General features: G+C 42.1%; 4 protein-coding genes across 5 annotated transcripts; 3 read left to right on the top strand and 1 right to left on the bottom strand.

Annotated features, from left to right (window-relative positions):
- Window positions 1-4,170: 4,170 nt before the first annotated feature.
- On the top strand, window positions 4,171-6,812 carry oprk1 (opioid receptor, kappa 1; the record flags this gene model as incomplete). The annotated part of the gene is made up of 3 exons (XM_079284917.1): window positions 4,171-4,415; window positions 5,013-5,365; window positions 6,274-6,812. The coding sequence occupies 3 exons, from the start codon at window positions 4,171-4,173 to the stop codon at window positions 6,810-6,812; spliced, it is 1,137 nt and encodes a 378-aa protein (XP_079141043.1).
- A 2,560-nt stretch (window positions 6,813-9,372) lies between these two features.
- On the top strand, window positions 9,373-12,733 carry LOC306788790 (charged multivesicular body protein 5). Its single transcript, XM_079284445.1, has 8 exons — window positions 9,373-9,500; window positions 10,007-10,111; window positions 10,219-10,265; window positions 10,514-10,607; window positions 11,179-11,250; window positions 11,442-11,550; window positions 12,129-12,244; window positions 12,403-12,733. The coding sequence occupies exons 1-8, from the start codon at window positions 9,432-9,434 to the stop codon at window positions 12,451-12,453; spliced, it is 663 nt and encodes a 220-aa protein (XP_079140571.1). The 5' UTR covers window positions 9,373-9,431; the 3' UTR covers window positions 12,454-12,733.
- A 2,304-nt stretch (window positions 12,734-15,037) lies between these two features.
- bag1 (BCL2 associated athanogene 1) lies at window positions 15,038-17,513 on the top strand. The gene is made up of 7 exons (XM_079284391.1): window positions 15,038-15,158; window positions 15,591-15,719; window positions 15,806-15,888; window positions 15,971-16,084; window positions 16,213-16,320; window positions 16,420-16,482; window positions 16,571-17,513. Exons 1-7 carry the CDS (start codon window positions 15,122-15,124, stop codon window positions 16,658-16,660), a joined length of 624 nt encoding a protein of 207 aa, XP_079140517.1. The 5' UTR covers window positions 15,038-15,121; the 3' UTR covers window positions 16,661-17,513.
- On the bottom strand, window positions 17,514-19,431 carry myl12.2 (myosin, light chain 12-2). 2 transcript variants are annotated; one of them, XM_079284392.1, is made up of 4 exons: window positions 19,318-19,431; window positions 18,536-18,746; window positions 18,284-18,445; window positions 17,514-18,090 (listed from the first exon to the last, which is right to left on the bottom strand). In XM_079284392.1, the coding sequence occupies exons 2-4, from the start codon at window positions 18,717-18,719 to the stop codon at window positions 17,918-17,920; spliced, it is 519 nt and encodes a 172-aa protein (XP_079140518.1). In that variant the 5' UTR covers window positions 18,720-18,746; window positions 19,318-19,431; the 3' UTR covers window positions 17,514-17,917. The 2 variants fall into 2 exon arrangements, with proteins under 2 accessions (XP_079140518.1, XP_079140519.1); XM_079284393.1 differs by having other exon boundaries at window positions 19,342-19,400.
- Window positions 19,432-19,834: the final 403 nt, after the last annotated feature.

Raw genomic sequence — 19,834 nt, forward strand, 5'->3', positions numbered from 1 at the left:
TGCTTTGAGCTAGCGGCTAGGAGGCTACATTAGCCACTACTAGCATAGCACAACTCAGAGTGGCGGGACAATGTGTCGGTATTTGACGGTTGGGTGTCCTGGTGGCCCAATGGAGTCCCTCACTTCTGTCTATTGCCCAATGAAAACACAAATAAATGTATCAAAGTGATATTGAATGCAAGAACCGTGTTATATATTTCCAAAACATCACACTTTTAATTTTCAATATTCAATATTTCAATATTTCAATCGTGAAAACGTTCCAATTTGCAGCAAGATCTGCACTAACCGCACAAATCTGCCTCCAGATCCCTCCAGTGCTGCAGTTTAACTCCGTGAGGAGAACAAACATGCGGACGTCATACTGTCTTACTGAAAAACGATCTGTTTTCAAACTTTTCAACCTCCACGCACGTTCTTCTGAAAGCCTCGTCTTTACCTTGGTATAGATAAAGAGCTCCCATTCAAAATCAACGCCTGCAGTTCATTGAGCATGTAACTGTCCTTCAACTCCATTAGCAAGCATTCAATTCAGGTTCCAGTCTTTGAAAACTGATGCGCTCAACCCTCGTGCGTGGACGTCTGAAAGGTGTGGAGAGCTGGGATGTATGCAGAGTCAATATTGATGTGGAGGCTCACCGCCTGTGGCTTCAGTCGCCTGGCCCCGCTGTGCTCTCCGAACACTATTTACAGTGGCTGGCACTCTGTGGTCCCCGTGCATGTGCTCACCTGCAACAACTGAGTGAACTCTGGACCCTGAAACAGATGGTTCAGCTTTTTTCAATTGAGCTTTGTTCCTCTCTCTCAGAGAGGTGTTACATGTCCAGGTATATTGTGAGATGTATGTTTCCAGTTCACGCTTTCAAATTGTTTGTGTTTGACATCTTCATCTGCGAAGCGCGGCAGACTGTTACATTAGCTCACTGAGAAGAAGAGTATTGTTGCTTTGCTTCGTCGATCAAATCCCTTTGCACGCGTCACCATGGGTCTGAGGCTGTCCGTTCTCATAGTGACAATCAAAACAAGACTGCCGATGAAAGCGGCATCTGAGGAGAATCAGAATAACCGTGGTATTTACGGCTCACTGTGCCTGACAACAATGCGTCCGTGTGTAACATTAGGCTGTGTTATCTCATGCTGGGAGGCCAATTGATGCTGAGTGATGGCAATGTTTGTATGGAGTCGGGTCGAAGAAGTCACTTCCCAAAACATATTATTTACCACAACCAACATTTTAATTCTGAAATCAATGCTTACGTGCCACGTAGATTGGATGAACAGTTGTACAGTCATACATACATACTCACCTTAAAACACGCATAAACAGCACATTCTCACACCAATGGGTCAAGTAACGCAGCTTGGTCACTGATGCTCTACCTCTATCGTCAGTTTTGCACGTGTCAGTGACGGCGTGTCAAAATGCGCTCATTACACATGCATGGTGTCTTTTAAAAAAAAACTTTTTCTTTTCAGGAAGCTGGTTTCATCTGATAGACCCAACAGTGCTCTGCCTGCTCAGCACCAAACAGCAATCAGACACAGCCGACGACTAGCTGGTGAACATAGTGGAGTAATTAGCAGCTAAAGAGCCAGATATTTCCCTCAGGAGTTGTTTGGACTAAAACTAGCAGGAGTGAATAGTGGAAAAAGTAAACCCATGTCCTAGACCTGCTCTTAAAATATGTTTTACATTTTTATTACATTTTTTATTTTTTATTAAAATTCATAAAATTCATTCATTCATTCACTTATAAGGGGTCCAGACACATACATTAATGAGTAATCAGTTCCTGAGATGAGATGTGATGTAATTTGAGTTGTTCAACTGCAGATTACACCCATAAAGATCCATATGCTCTCACGGTAGAGCTCATAATAACGTCTCATTACCCGTAGATTTACATTCATGACAGCTCTTTGTTGGAAATGTCTTGAGAGGGAGAAAAATAGAGAAGAGGTGTGAAATGGCTTTTGTTCGCCACAGTCCAGTGAAGACATATCTTTCAAATGTTGGCCTCTCATCAATCAATGATGATTTGTGCTTTGCGACAATGCATTTGTGACGTATCCAAGGAGGTTTTTAAAGATTTTGAAATGATTCATTATAATTTGAAGCTGGATGGAGTTTGTAAATCGTCTGTAATTTGTAATGCCGGACTCTTTTCTGGACTGTAATGCCGGACTCTTTTCTATAATGAATGAATTGTTAAAAAGGTCAAAAGAGTTTCACAGGTACAGACAGGTGTAGGAGGACACTGTACATGTCTTTGCATATGTCACCTGGATGTTTCTGTCTGTGAACTCAGCACATGTTGCTGCTGAGGGAGACAGCTTCTTTGATCTCTGGAATTGGTTTGGCTCTTTCTGTTGTCGACTCAATACGGCAGTGAATGTTCAAGAGATTTCACAGGAGGCTAACAGTGCATGTGGAGGGCTGTGACAATTTTCAAATTGTGACTGAGGAATGGAAAACAGCAAAACGAGACATCAATTGACTGGTGAAGTACACTTGAAAAACCTGGGCTTTTGTGAAAATACTTTTTCCCCATGGTAACCCGTGTCTCTCTGCATTATCAGGGTTAAGGGTATAAATACTGTAATTGTGTCCTCCTCCATTGAAGCTCTGATAAGAGGAAAGATGTGATTCACACCTTTACCGTCAGCTCAAGGCTGAGGACCTCAGTGAACTTCTATTGTAAATGCATCCATCTCACATATTCAAGACTGTCAGCACCTTAATAATAGAAACATACAAAAAAGCTCCCTCAAGCAAAACCTGGCCATGATGGGTCTCCAAGCAACAAGCGTTAGTGCATGAAACGAGGGAAAGGGAACAGCACCCACTTAATTACGTGCTGGATGAAATCTGTCTCATCTGTTGGGATGAGAAAAGAAAGAGAGGCGTGGTCTGTGACATGGGTATTCTTTATTCAGAGCTAGATTTTTGTTTTTGTTATAAGCTCTCTGTGCAGCTAAATGTTGTCTTTCTGTTGTCAGATTCATGTTTTAATGCAACGAGAAAATGCACTTAAAAAAAGATGCAAGTTATGAGCACATGAGAGTTGAAAGGAAATGGTGAAAATGACTCAAAAAGCAAAATGGATGATTCTGACCAAATGGAGTCGAAACATCTCTGATGAGATAATGAGCTGTTTTCATTTGAAGGTCCACTAAAGGCCTCTCTCCATTGTTGTTCTTCATCGTTATTTTACACGTTGCCTGTGATTTGGTGCTGGTTCACATGCATGCAATCCTCTGAAGGTTGCTGTGGAGTGTCATTCTGACTTCATGCCTCTTCAACATCCGATATGGACTCTACATGTTTGCAATGCAGTCATTACTCTCACAGGAGCTGCTATGGAACATCTTACGACAGCATTGATGGGAATTTAAACATTTCCAGAAAGGTGGGCACGTGACATCGCAGCACATTTTGTTTTACTTTTCACACAGGCGACTTGTGAACTCATTAAAATGCAAGACATATGAATGATTTATTTGTTGAAGGCTAACATGTCTGACTAAGCAAGCAGGTCGCCGCTTTGGAGCGTGAGGCGTCATTAGTGAGCCATTTTACCAGGTAAAGTGCGAAAAAACAAGAACCAAATCTGAATAAATTGTTAATTGTATGTAAATCTATATTTTCAGCTGAGTGTTGTGCATGGGGTGAGATCGGTTCTGCTGGCTCGATACTGTCACATCTGTTGGCTCAGCCTCTGATGTCACTGAATGCAGTGCGGGCTTGCCAGTGCGCAGCGTCAGGGACGCAGCCGTGGCACAGGCAGTGAATTGTCTGCTCGTCAACACACTACACAACTACCCAGAAACCATTTGTCTCTGTCAGCATCCGGATTTTAATCTGTGGCTGCGCGTCCCGTAAGAAAGTCGGAATCGGTTGTTGTATTTGCACGAACTTTTCTGGAAGAAAAAAAAAAACAGGTAAGTTGGTGTTGCACTTGTGTCTTGTGTAATGATGTCCTCGAGCGCGGGCTGTTGCGCTCCTCTTCACTGAAGCCATAATGTGTCCTCATATAGAAATTTGCTTCGTGTGTTGTTGTTGTTTTTGTGTGTTTTTCTTGTTTTGAGTCATCGGAACTTCCGCTTGATTCGGAGCGGTCACTTTACGCCAAGCAGCAGCCCCGGCCGGTGCAGACCGAGTTCAGCACCATGGAGAGCAGCGTGGTGCACATCTACAAAGAGGACAGGTGTCCCCCGGGCCAGCTGGAGGAGTGTTTCCCAAACTTCACCTGGCAACCCGGCTCCTCGGACCTCTTCAACGACACACGCAACGGCACCTGGGACGCTGAACCCGAGCCCATGTCGCCCATCATCCCCATTATAGTCGCCATGTACTCCGTGGTGTTCGTGGTGGGTTTAGCGGGAAATTGTTTGGTGATGTTTGTCATCATTAGGTGAGTTTCTTTTCAGCTTTGAAATATGTCGTTCATATCAAGTCAGAAGCACAATGCCAGTCATCTCATGACGTTTGAAATACCTGCATGCGCACGGCTCATGAAGCAATAGGAAATTCAGTGCGTCTTCATATTTGAACGAATTAATCACAGTGGAACTGCTGTTTACATGTATGCCTTTATATGGCCTTTCCCGTGCATGTGAATCCAGAATCCTGAGCTATTTCTTTCTCCACCAGTGACGACACTGCGTTATAGATTGTAACAAGCTTTGCAGTGAACAGTGAATCAGTTTAAAGCCTCATTAAGGTCTTTTTATTGCAAGTGTTGAATGTGAGATAAACCTTGACATTTTAAAGGCTTGAATAGGCAAGATATCTCCCTTTGTGTTGTATTTGTTTTGGCTACTTAAGTTGTGTCTGTTTATCAGGAAAGGTGCAGAGCACGGTGACAATTAATCCTTATCTCAAAAAGTGATTTCATTAACCTTGATCATCTGTGAAAGGATTTCAATAAAAAAAGAAAAGAAAACCTGAGACAAACTAATCAAATCCATTTAACCTCTCAATGTCCCCCCCCCCCCCCCCCCCACAACAGATACACCAAAATGAAAACAGCCACCAACATCTACATCTTCAACCTGGCTGTGGCCGACGCTCTGGTCACCACCACCATGCCCTTCCAGAGCACCGACTACCTGCTCAGCTCCTGGCCGTTTGGCGAGGTGGCGTGCAAAGTCTTCATCTCCATCGATTACTACAACATGTTCACCAGCATCCTGACCCTGACCATGATGAGCGTGGACCGCTACGTGGCCGTGTGCCACCCCATCAAGGCCCTGGATTTCCGCACGCCTGTCAAGGCCAAGATCATCAACGTGATCATCTGGGTGCTGTCGTCTGCTGCTGGGATCCCGGCCATGATACTTGGCAGCACGAAGACCAATAACGGTACCTTGACATGACATACATTCACACTGGTATGACTCCACAGGGTCTGTCAGTCTTTCTACTCATAACCCTCAGATGTATTACATCTCTGTCTGCTATGGAGACGAAGGAACTCTTTCAGGCAATGTCAAACCTGAAGCCCCACTTCATTTGTAGTAGGCCTACCTTTGCCATTAATTCTCAATTGAACCGTCACAATTATCTGCATGAATCCTCCTTCAAATACCACTGAAGAGGATGCTCCGTATAGGTTTAAACGAGATCCCATGACAGAGATCTGACGAGATGAAGCAATGACAGTCATGATTGGTCCTCCTAGATTGAGAAGAGAGCTTGAAGGTTTTGTTCTTTCAGCGACAGTGTGATAGATTCTTCATGTTCACAATGATAAAGCACAATGCACTTTGCCTAGAGCTGATGCATCTGATTCTACCAATTATAGTTTTTAACCACGGCCAATGGATGGACATTGAATCACTTGCTGTCCGTTCAACACGTTGGTTCAGACTGAAACATCTCAACAGACATTCATGATTTCCAGAGAATTAATTCTTCTGATTTTAATGATCCCCTGACTTTTCCTCGAGCATCACCATGAGGTTGACACTTTACTTTATGTATAAATAGCTGATAAACATTTAACAGATGTTTTTATAACACACTGTATTGTAGTTGTAAGCGTAATGCATTTTAACTGTCTCCTCCCGTGGGGACCAATACGTGGCGGCTGATGTATAAACGGATCATCAATGAGGATATAATACAACAGCATATCATTTTACAAAATATGTCCTCATGGGAGAAATTATAATTGGTTGATTAATTCGTACACTCTTAGGCTTGTTTGTTTTTACTGGATTACACATGATGTGTGTGACTGGTCAACTCTGTTGTTCTGTAACTAACAGGGACTACAGAGTGTGCCCTTCAGTTCCCTGAACCCTACAGCTACTGGGACACCCTGATGAAGATCTGTGTCTTCATCTTTGGCTTTGTGTTACCCGTCATCATCATCACCGTCTGCTACACGCTGATGGTCATGCGACTGAAGAGCGTGCGCCTGCTGTCAGGCTCACGCGAGAAGGACCGCAACCTGCGCCGGATCACCCGCTTGGTTCTGGTGGTGGTCGCCGTCTTTGTGGTGTGCTGGACGCCCATCCACATCTTCATCTTAGTCAAGGCGCTCTCTGGCAACGTGCCAGAGACCACCGCTGTCATGGCCGCCTACTTCTTCTGCGTGGCGCTGGGCTACACCAACAGCAGCCTCAACCCCATCCTCTACGCCTTCCTGGATGAGAACTTCAAGAGGTGCTTCAGGGATTTTTGCTGCCCTGGCGTCAAAGGACACAGAAACTCTCACGGGTTGAGCCAGGTGAGGAGCACCCTGCGGGACCACTCGTGTCCCACAGAAGCCCGAGGAGATATGAGGCAGGCCAGGCCCGTATGACTATCCATGGACTCGTCCTCCATGCCCTATCAGGGCTGGGAGGACTCCGATGACCGGGGATTGACTCAAGTCACCACTTCTATCTGAGGGAACAGCTAAACAGAGAGTTGTTATTTATTTATTGGTCAGAGAATCCAGAAGCAGATTCACTTTGAAGATAATCTGGTGATAGTCTTCTTATTGTCAACTAATCTCATGAAAACCATCACAGAATTTAAAAACTATTGACATGTTCCTTCATTATGATGGACATGAGCATTTATCTTATTCTGTATTAACCAATGGATGTATAAAGAGACGTGGACACCATGTTGGAGGCGGCACCCCGTTTCATTCCCATGAAAGTTGCTCAGTGGCACATAAAACGTTTAACGAGTATAAAATACCCGATCTTGGGGCCCATTCGGCATCCATGGGGCCCATTCGGCAAGCGCACTAGCGTTTTCTTTAACGCCGTCTCCGAGCCCTCGGTCCAGCCTCGTTCTCAGCTCATTCATGTGAACAGAGGAATGGAAATAATTTGATGCTGGTATGAGTGCATTTTACAACTTTTATGATCTAAAGATTTAAATAAGGGCCATTCAAGTGTCAGTACTGGGAAATAGATTTACTGCAAAAAGAAACGGGGCCCATAGCATCACTTGACGGACCCGGAAATTGCTGCAATGAAGAATTTGCTTCAAAGGTCGGCACTCTTCCTGAGGGCAATCCACCACTGACAATAGTCCCCAACAAATACACAATTTACTCTTGTTAGAGTTATATTAGCACAATCGACAGTACCCAGCTATATATATATATATCAGAAAGTATTGAGAAAACAGACGAACATGTTATTGTTGTTGTTGTTGTTTTGATGGGATTTGTTGATATTTAGAAAAATATGGAATAACACCTATGTGACGATGATGTTCAAAGACGCATCTTATAACAACCCAGCTGATACTAAATCACTGAATATTGTTTCGTATTGTGTAAAGCTGAAATGTAACTCAAAACATGTACTTTTTTTCATGCTGTTTCTCACATTGTTGACGTCAACAATGAAAATATGATAAAAGATGTCCAGACAACACAAACCAAAAGTATTTCATGACGTAGCTTGATCACATTTTGTTTACCTGACCTGTAAAGTGTACTATAGGCCTTCATATAAAAGTGATTGATACAGTATGCATAAAAAGATCAACTGGTATTTTGTGCAGAAAATGAAAACAAGTAATTGATTTCTTTTGGGGGGGGGGGGGGGGGGACTTCATTATGAGCATTGTTTTAAACCTGTTTTATGTGAATTGCAGTTTGGTGCTTTGCTGAATTGTAAATTCCTGAAGAGTCGATATATTATTGGAGAATGCAGAATATTTAATAACCTCTCAGGGATCATCCTCTATATTTCACCACAAGAAGATACTGAACCAAAGTATTTCCTTCTTGACAAGATGGCTGTCTTTGATGAGGCTACGGTGTCGAAACAGTGTGTTCTTAGATGAACGTTGTGCTTTAAGAAACTATTATCACATTATTGCATCTGACACGGCTCCACACCTTTACAGATTCCCAGCCGTGATGTTGCATTGAGGAGGTGTGAAATATTGTACATAGCGTTGCCATCCTGACATGTTCTTGTCTGAACTAGTAGTACATGTGAAAACTGGGGAACAGGGCTCCATTAGAATACCATACTGTATCTACACAACATGCCTTTGGGTGTTTCGTGCAATTGAGTGTTTATACTGTAAATCTCTGCTCATCTGAAGGAATATTAACAATGCATTTACGAGTTTATCCTCGTAAAAGCAAAAACAAACTGATTTATTGTCTTGGTTTCCTTAATTATTGTGGCTTTTATAGGAGTCATGAAATCAAAGGCTTTTGCCGAGCAACCCATGAATGTGTCTATCTGTCTAAATCTGATTTTTGTGCCTGGTTTTGTGTGCCTTATTTGGCCTCTAGCTGTTATGCTTTCTCTAAAAGATCAGCAATTAGCAACATTCATGTTTGTAATTACTTTTTTCCCCTTTACGAGCATTAAAGTATACCCTGATAAGCATTGTAGCATTATCTCTGAGAAAACTGAAGTCTTACTGAGTACGTCCCACTGTTGGTTATGTGTTTCTTCACTATTCCTCTAATACTGATATGATGATTGTATTCATAAACAAATGATCGAACTCAGCCCAGGTTTGAGCACCATATGTGTATAATGTGCTGCTGCATTGTAAATTAACTGTATCGGTTGGATTTTTTGCCGTATGTTTCCGGTATTAACGTAAAACCACGCTTCACACATGTGCAACAAAGTCAAAAATAAAGCTTGCAATTTAAATCAATTGGATTTCATTTCTGTCCTTCATAGTATTGATGCAGAGTCTACGGGGACAATTCGTTTTCATTACAGCTGCAATGCGTGTGCACACCACACGGGGGCAGGCGTGTGGTGTGCAAAAAGAAAATAAAGAAAAAAACGTCATTGGTCAGAACTGTATACGTCGACCAATGGGAACCGTTTGCGTCCGAACAGTTACTTCCGGGTGTCTTCAATGAAGAAATCCTTTTACATCTGATTTTTTTTTTGTATACTCTAAAGAAAGCTAAAAACGCTTCGTGGTCAATTGGAAGATGAACAGAATATTTGGACGCGGAAAGCCGAAAACGCCACCTCCGAATCTGTCGGACTGTATCGGCAACGTGAGTACCATCAGGCTGAGATGTGTTGTTGTTTATGTCGCGTGATCTAACGGTACCGTTACAAAGCTAGCATGGCCACAACAACAGCATACAGTGCTAGCAAGCTAACATGCTATCAAACATAAACACAACCTCTCTCGTGTGTATTTTCCTCCTGGTTTGGAGAAGTAGAGATGAAGCGTTATTAATTCATCACAATCCGTTCAGACACTGTGGACACATCAATGTCTCAAGTCAGCTGTCAAACTGTCATGACATTTAAGGGCGTCGGTTTTTAAGGAGTATAACATCAGTCGTTTGAGTGATTTCAACATAACTCACAGAGAAACATGCATTGAACATGGATCTAAACACACACTGGACTTTTATTTTTGGCTTGGAGTACATAAAACCCTTTGAAATATCTCTAATCATATTAGGAGGATATTGAGCATTGACATAGATATTCTGTGTTTGGTCTGCTAGGATGCTAAGTCCTTACTCTAACTATTCTCCTCCTTACTCAGGTTGATGCGAGATCAGAGTCCATCGAGAAGAAGATCGGCAGACTAGACGCTGAACTTGTGAAGTACAAGGATCAGATGAAGAAGATGAGAGACGGGCCCTCGAAGGTAACGCGCTCGCAACACAATCAGCTGGAAGGAATTGTGAAGGTTGCCGGATTGTTTTGGAGAATGTTGAAAAACACCCGTTTTGTTTATTCCCTGTTTGAATGCAGAACATGGTGAAACAGAAGGCGATGAGAGTCCTGAAGCAAAAGAGAATGTGAGTCCTATAATACACTGTTTTTACTCTTTGTTATGTTTTAATACAGAGTCTGACCTGTATGTTAATCAGGCTGATACCACTGGCTAATTTAAACTTATCACTATCGAGGTATATGTATATTTTAAATGCTCAAATATCAGCCTCAAGTATCCAGTATTGGTAGCATAGTAATTAGAACCGAGCTTTAAAAAAAGATGATGTGCAAAAACCATTGTTTTAAAACCAACTGCATTGTTTTTACACAGGTATGAAGGTCAAAGAGAGCAGCTGGCTCAGCAGTCCTTTAACATGGAGCAGGCAAACTACACAATCCAGACATTAAAGGACACCAAAACCACAGTAAGAGCCACACCACTTCATGAAACACTCAGCAGTTTGGGATGGTCGAGCGAGCTATAGAGTGAATGAAGAGAGAGAGAGAGAGCGACGTTAACAAAGCAGTGAATCAGAGAAATCAAACGTTTATTTCTGACTGTTTCACGGCCGTTACATTCTGGCATAAATACACACGGCCACACTTTGACAGGCTTCAAGTCATGTGTTTAAGCCAGAGCACGGACCAATCAGGAGCTACTGGCTGTTACGTGCAACAGCATCAGTCGTATCAGAAGTTGTTTCTTAACTGAAAGAAGAGCAAAGAATGTCACTGAGGACTTTCTTTGATGGAAAACTTTTCTGCGGACTCGCGACAGTAAGAGTTTGATTGACAGATGGTTCATCCAATCACCTGCCACGTCATTTTTGGGCTTTTCCAAACTGTTTCTAACGACGGCTTCTCATAATGTTCAGTGTTATAAAACATCTGGCGGGTGAGGTTAATGTGTCTGTACCTGAAAAAACTTTCAGTGCTGATCGAGTTCTTGTTACCAGTGACTAAATATAACTTGTGCAATTTATTTTCTGTTGCCAGGTGGAGGCCATGAAGATCGGCGCAAAGGAAATGAAAAGAGCGTACAAGGACGTCAAACTTGATCAGATTGACGTATGTTTGGCGAGTTATTATTATTTATTGTGAATGCTACGTACCAAATGGTAAATCACTCTAACACAGAATTTGAAAAAAGAAACATGTATTTGCATCTTACTGCTGGCCTTAAGTAAAAATCAATGCTCCAGTTGTTCCTGTCAGAGATGTCGGACGTATTAAGTGGTCCCGTGTATTTGAATTTTTAGGATTTACAGGACCAACTGGAGGACATGATGGAGGATGCAGGCGAGGTGCAAGAGGCCTTGAGCCGCAACTACGGCACTCCAGAGATAGATGAGGACGATCTGGAAGCAGGTATACCCCGACTGCCTCCGGCATCTTTATTCCGCTTCCAGTTTCTGCGCAGACACCTTCATCTATGGAACAACTTCAAATGTATTTAAACCACCAACATTTAACAGAAGTTAGTGCGAACACAAAGCTCACAGCAGGGACGGTAAAAATAGATTTTATGTTCCCATGAGACCACAATTTCTGACTTTTTAAAAATGTATTAAGAACAAAAGTCTATCAGGTTGATGGCATATCCATCCATATAACATGTGTTTATCTGACTTACATGATGGATACACAAGCGGTGTCTTCTAAACCTGAGTAGCAGGAGGTTGATGAGGGGGAACCCTTTGAATCCGACAGGCCTTTTTTGACACTTATGTGTGAAAATACGGACTTCACAAGGTTATGCCCGTATTTGGGACGCAGCTCTTGCGACCAACGTGAGAGTTTAGATGGAGAAACAAGCAGAGACATTTTTTCTCCCAAAGCATCAGTGGGAGAGAAAAATCCTTGTATTCTAAACAAAATAACAATGTCATTGTCCCATTAACGCCAGTGTGTCCAGCACTCCAGTGACTGTGTGACTGTGCTTTCAGAGCTCGACGCTCTGGGTGATGAGCTGCTGCTGGACGATGACAACTCCTACCTGGATGAGGCCTCGGCCGCCCCGTCCATCCCTGAGGGAATCCCCAGTGACAGCAAGACAAACAAGGTAACACAGTGGTCACCGGAACTGACTTTGTACTCACGGATTGGGAACGCTACAGCATTGAAAGTACATGGAAGTAAAGTGTGTGTTATGAGGTGTGTTTCGCATGTGAAGGCCGTCATTTAAGTGTTTTCTTCACATTCTTCTTTTTTGTTTTTCAGGATGGCGTTTTGGTGGATGAGTTCGGGCTGCCCCAGATTCCTGCCTCATAAACAAGGAACGGACTAAAACAACTGCACTTCAACTGAAAACACTTTTATATGTCGAGTAACATTTATACATGCAAAACACTTGACCTGAGAACACTAGGATTTTGGAAGCTGCCCTGGTGGTGGGTTGTGTACTGTTACCACTACCGTGCTAGCATGTGGCCTTGTAACACACTGAACCTTTTTTTAAAACACTATTCCCTCTGTCCTCCTGTCTGACACGTGTCTCGTCCATCACCAGTATTACTAACTTCATTTTTTATTTGTCTCACTTGTGTTCTAGTCTTGTGTGTTGGTCAGTCTCTACCGTTGTGTGGAGATGATTCCCTTAGAGCCTGTTCAAATACATGTCTGCAAGTTATTTGAAGCATGCGAAATAAATGATGTGGTTTAATTTAATCTCGAATGTTTTTGGTTCGTCATTTTTTTGTAAAAGTCCAACCTGACATGGAGATGTGGGCCCATATTGAGCCGCACACGAGAAGAGAGCGTTGGAGAAGGTTGATAGCACTCTGATACGTGTCCATTTGTATGAGGCTACAGCCAGAAGACGCTTAGCTCAGCATAAAGACCGGGGAGCAACGGCTAGCCCGGCGGTGTATGATTGAAACAAAATCAACACATTGTTATAGAATCACTTCAATATATTTAAACACATCTTTGCCTCCAACCCAAGACAGTACAGTACAACTCGATGTTTCCAACTCAAAACAATTATATCATGGCTTAATACATCATAAAAGTACATTAGGAAGTGGATTTCAGTCTGTGGCGAATCCTCCAGTGGAACATAAACTATTGGCTCACACATCCAGTCTTGGAGGCGATCCTCAGTTTGAGGTACTTGTGTTTTACTTGAGTATTTCTGTTTTATTCTACTTGTCTCGTTCATTGTTATGCTCTTTCTCTATGCGTGTTGAGGTTAGTATACTGTGATGCTTTCACTTCAGCAGCGTCAGCAGCAGCTTTTCCTGTTCGGTACGTGTCTCTTCGAGTGACATTTTTCATGTGAAGGTCTGCCGCTTTGGGCCCCTGGGTGCCCTGGGTGCAGAATTGTAGATGTTGTTTTGAATGTATATATACACATATATACTGTATATGTATGTTTGTATGAAGTTATCCAGGTATAGGCTGTTCCAAGAACACAGAGTTTGATATTTAACCCATAACAAACATTTTATAACATCCCTCCAGACGTTTTGAAACTTTGCACATTCCCATAGACAGCGAAGTATCTTTATTGAACATGCATCAGTTATATTACAGACATATGAGGAAATTTCATTTGAGTAATTTACATTCTTATTTAAAGTTCAAATAATTTAACTCCAGAGTACAAACACTTATCATGGGGTAGATGAGGTTGGTCACTCAGGCATTACTGATTATTTATAGTCGCAAGAAAACCGTTTGGAGCATTTGGTCTGTATAATTAAAAGTCCGACTCTGGTGGGACTCGAACCCACAGCCTTTGAATGACTACTCATTTTGTGCTAGAAGTCCAACGCGCTATCCATTGCGCCACAGAGCCTGGTAATGCTCTCCTCGGGGACCGTTTCATCAGGCTTTTCGCAAGCAAGGAGGTCTTTACTTGTCTCTGACTACTGTATGTAGTATCACTTTGGTCCAGCTCTAGATATATATTTAACTGTTGAAGGCATGGACGGATTATGAGACATGCAAAAGTTTTTTTTTTAAAAAGCTTGTTTTTGTTGCTAAAGATAAGTTTCAAAACATTTAACAATTCTAATACTTTAACAACTTGTCCTATACATTACATCTAAACTGTTCCAACCATGTTTATCAAGCAAATGTATGTCTAAAAAGTTATGAAAATGAAACTAAACATCTCTGACAAACATTTCATAACATCACTCCAGACGTTTTGAACATTTGCACATTCCCATAGACAGCGATATTTCTTGTACATGCATCTGGTATATTACCAGACATATGAGGACGTTTGACATGAATAATTTACATTCTCGTTAAAAGTTCAAATCATTGAACTCCAGAGTATAAATACTCCTCGTGGGGTAGAATAAGTTATGTACTCGGGTATTACTGATTATTTATAGTGACAAGAAACCCGTTTGCAGCGTATTGGTCGGCATATTTAAAAATCCGACTCTGGTGGGACTCGAACCCACAACCTTTGAATGACTGCTCATGTAGAATACTAGAAGTCCAATGCGCTATCCATTGCGCCACAGAGCCCGTTGACAGCCTGGTAGGATGCACAACCTCAAAACGTTTGAGCACAGTCGTATTTGTTTTCTGGATATTAAGCATGCTGTCTGAACACCGAGACCGATAACTTTTCCCACAGACAATGTTTGGCGTTGAACGGCTGTCGTGAAAAATTTATAAAAATTTAGTTTGACATTGATTACCGTATGTTTGGACCTTTTTAATAGATTCTGTATACGTCGCTGTCATGACCAGTTTCTATTAAAATATGGTGTTTGTATGTAGCCGACCATTTCGTTGACAACGACAAATAGATAAAGTATTTAACAAAATATATATATCGCTATACTTTTGAGACCGACGTTAGAATAACTGTTTCCGGTCCGTTCCGGAAGTAGTTAGTTAGCAATCAGCAACAGTTATAGCCTGATAGCACCAACCGTGTGATTCATGTTGTGATTAAAGGACGATAAAAAGCAAAATGTCAGCGCAAACGATTACAGTGACAGTTGCATACGGTAATACGGACTTTGCACGATGCTACACGATTGTTGCGAGATGACAAATAACGTTAAATATATAAAGATTGTAAGTTTCAGTAGCTATGAATTGGTTAGCTAATGTAGCTATAGTGAAGATAGCTTTAACTTAGTACAGTTGAATGTATTTTATGCCTCGATACGCTTAAAATGACTGAAACGTTGCCCTCGGATGTTTCACTGTCTTTCTTTGTTTCATAGCTGCATAACGTGATTTTATCAAGATGTATTATTGTAATATCTTTCGATATCGATATTCTTGACACACAAAGGGTTTGGCGAAACATGAACACTTTTTTAAACTCTAGGCTACTAGTAATTTTAACGTCACTAACATGCGGTTTCAAAGCATTATTTGAGGGACAATGATACATGGCCATGCATGAATCCAAATGACTTCTCCCACTCCAGGATCCACTAAGCACAGCATCACATTAACTGGCCAGGATGAAGACAAGGGCCCCATTGTCAAGGACCTCTCTGATGCTCTCACCAAAGCTACTGGAGTTCCTCAAACCTCACAGAAGCTCATCTTCAAAGGTAGGCTCTGGGTCTCTTGTTTCTTTCAAATAATATCGTATTATATATTTAGGTCTAACCGAGCCTGATCCATCCTGACATTCCAGGGAAATCGCTGAAGGACGTGGAGGAGAGTCTGTCCAGCTATGGAGTAAAAGAGGGCTGCAAACTCATGCTGATTGGAAAACGGGTAAGGCCTTCTTTACACATGTGATTTCTCTGATGCGTGACGATATATATTTAATCAAATACTGCCAACGATCCACAAACAGAACAGTCCCGAGGAAGAAGCCGAGCTGAAGAAGCTGAAAGACATCGAGAAGTCTGTGGAACAGACGGCTAAAAAGCTGGAGAATGTCGACGGGGAGTTGACCGGACTCAAGAATGTAAGCCATCAATTGTGTGTTTTTAAGATGCATAGTCTTCCTGCATTGGTCTGATCTGTTATTCAACATATATTTTGAAAGAAATTTCTGTTAAGATTCTTTATTTATCATCCATTTTTTTTCCACAGGGCTTCCTGGCCAAAGGCCTGCAGGCGGAGGCGTTGGGTAAACTGGACCACAGAGTGAAAATAGCAGCTGAACAGTTCATGAAGATCCTGGAGCAGATTGACACCCTGGTGATCTTTCTTTTTCATATGTAGTTGCTTTCCTTGTTGTCTCCATTGTTGATCGAAATTAATTTGTATTTAATTGTAATTGTTTCTTCTTTTCAACAGAGTATCCAAGACAATTTCAATGACTGCAAACTGAAGAAAAAGGGACTTGTAAAGACTGTGCAGGTAACCCCCCTTTTTTTGTGTGTCACCAGCATGTTTTAATTGAAAATCACTGTGCATATTACTAAGTGGGATTGTTATCTGTCAATAGGACTTCCTGGCCCAGTGTGACAAGATCGAGGCTTGTATATCAGACCACCTATCAAAGATCCAGTCGAAAAATCTCGCTATGGCGGATTAGAGCGGGCGGACCGAGTCGCCCGTATCGTGTGCTATACATTGCTCTGTGAGCAACTGCAAAGTGTACAGAAAGCGTCAAGTGTGGATGCGATCCGTGTCTATTTATTGTTGGGTTGATGTGTACGAGAGAGTCCTCATCACAGAGGATCCTGTGAACAGGAGGAGGCTGGTTATTGGTGCTGATGCTTGGTACATCTGGGATACAACCTCTGGGTTAAAGAGAGATGAAAGTGCTCCTCAAGATGTTGTAACCACAGTCACTCTGTGAAAGGATCACAGGTGCTTTTGATTTGTGAACAAAATATGTAGATCTCTTTTTAAAACATCCTAAAATAGTGCTGGATAGAATTGCCACGTTAAAATGAAAACAAGGGCCCAGATCTGCACACGGGGTCCTTTTGTCTAATATACAATTTGAATCATTGGAACTAAGGGGCCAACCCCAAACTACGGCTGAAACCATTTGTTGATTGAAGTAAAATAAATTGGTGACTATTTTGATAATCATGATAATCGTTGGTCAGAGACTTGCTGCTTTGTGAAGCAATTTGATGGCATCAGAAAAATATGACGGGCAACATTTTATAGACCAAAGGATTAAATAAATGAATCAAGAAAACTGCTCCTCTAGCACAGTTATAAATAGAAAAATAAGTAGACAATGCTGTCCACAAACCTTCAGCCATTCGGTGTGTATGTTACTCTACACCGAGCCAGCACCTTTTGTTTTAATCCAGGGACTGATCCAGTGTACCACGCATCTTTGACGTTAGTGTGAACTGTGGAATTGTCTTTGTGTTCAACCATCACATCTATTTTCCTTTGTTTTAAAATAAAGCCACTGAAAACATGAATAGAGTATTGATTATTCAGCTGACACCACACTTTAATCATGAAACTCTTCATTTACAACAAAATACGAATGATTCAGTAAAAACCAAACAGTCACGCCAACAACCTCCTTGTTTCCTTTTATTTCCAGCTTTATCCACGTGGGTCTTTTCATACATCTTAACTCTCTTATACAGACCCTATCGTGTTTATACAGATGTGCAAATGAGCTTTGAGAGAAGGGGTTGAGGAGTTGTTTTGGGGGGGGGGGGGGGGGTCCCAGTGGTACAGTATGGTCCCACAAGCAGCTTAAACAAATGGACTTCAGTGAGCTATACCACAGTGAAGCCTGCCATGAGCCCAATAACAGGACATAGCTGTTCTACCTTGAGTGGAAAGCCACAATGATTTAGAGTCGCTGCTGCCACTAATCATCTTTGTCCTTTGCGCCGTGCTTTAGTATGCGCGTGAATGCTACATAGTTGAAGTTGCCCTTCTTGTCGATGGGCGCCTCTCGGAAGAGCTCGTCCACTTCGTCATCCGAAAACCGGTCCCCCATCGTAGTGAGCAGCTCCCTCAGGTACTCCTCCTGGATTATACCTGTGGGAGGAGTCGATTCATCCGTCATGAGGAGACTTTTTCCATCATTTTTCTATACAGATTTTTACTTCAGATGTTAAAATACAGACAGTCTCTAATAAAACAAAAAGATATCCTGACAACATTGGGTCTGGATGAGAAACGGCAACACAAAAGTGCAGCGCACATTTGTGTCGAACAACTTGTGACTCACCTGTGCCCTCCTCGTCAAAGCAGGCAAAAGCGTTGCGGATCACGTCCTCAGGATCTGTGCCGTTCAGCTTCTCTCCGAACATGGTCAGAAACATGGTGAAGTTGATCGGGCCCGGCGCTTCGTTCATCATCGTCTCCAGGTAGTCATCTGTGGGATTCTTACCTTGAAAATGGTCACAGTCATTAGGATATATAAATATATATATCCTTCCTATTGCTGTCTAAATGTGTGTAAACACATTGTTACGTTTACCTAACGAGGCCAGCATGTCATGAAGGTCCTCTTTGTCAATAAAACCGTCCCTGTTTTGGTCGATCATGTTGAAGGCCTCCTTGAACTCCTGGATTTGAGACTGGTCAAACATGGCGAACACGTTGGACGTGGCCCGTTGAGGACGCTTCTTGGTGTTCTTTCCCTTGGCCCTTTTGCTCGACATGTTGGCGGTCAGTGGCTCCCCCCTCTCCTGTGATATAGATCATATGAAGACTCATCTAAAATCTATACCACTGTTTATACAAAGGTTTCAGCATCATACATCTAATCATGAATGAGCCTGCACTTTTGGCAGGCTAGACATAAAGCTCATGTTTCTCTGACACCAGCTTGTGATTCATTTTAAGACATCTTTGAACAGAAAAACCCAGGTTAGTGTCAAATAAAGCCCAGAGTAGAACAGAACAGGGCCCGGTTTACAGATGTGGACCTCTGGACTGGACTTCCGACTGAACAAAGGTTGGATATCAGTTGAAATTTGTCAATTTAGTTGACGTTATATGGCGTTCTGGCTATTTACTTATTGATAACTGCGTAATGGAAATTTACATTGGTAAGATAACTACGTTATTTACCGTCACCTGTCACAAGGTTTGCACAACAAATTATGACACATTTCAGTTATTAGCTACCAGCTAACAGTTAGCCCAACGTTGACCTCATTAACTCACCGACCAGACTAGCTTAAGCGAGCTAACCGACATCAACTCAAAGGAACAACATTAACTCTACGAGGCCGTTAAAAAAATGACATCACCCACCTCAGAAGATACAAAGCGTTATACCCAAATGGCTGTAACCGTTACACAGCGCTACCAAGAGCATCCACAGCCTGATGAAGAGCGACCATTAATGTTTTATTTGCTCTTTTCCGAACTGACCAATCACAGCCGAGCTGGGCGGAGCCAACAGACTGGACTGTACCATGTTGTCGTCCTCGCCTCTGCTTTTTTGTTTTTTTACACTGGACCAGGTGAGATAGTTAAATAGCGATAAGAAACCACACTCAAAATAATTTACAGCTTTTATTTTCATAATATATTTATATTTGTCTTGACGACAAATCCTGCAGTGTATATGTTTCACCACTAGGTGGCAGCATTCGCTCATAAACTTCAACGTTTATTTTTGCTGTAATGCTCTATCTCAATATTCAATTCTCGTGTAAGTGAGAGCAACTAGTGTGAGTGACCTCCACGCCACAGAATACCCAGAAACAAGTACATTGGAAAACTGAGCTGTCAGTTTAGGGACATAGAGTCTTCTGAAGCAGGTTGA

The sequence above is a fragment of the Melanostigma gelatinosum genome (genome assembly GCF_949748355.1).
Source record: "Melanostigma gelatinosum genome assembly, chromosome: 15".
Taxonomy (NCBI): Eukaryota; Metazoa; Chordata; class Actinopteri; order Perciformes; family Zoarcidae; genus Melanostigma; species Melanostigma gelatinosum.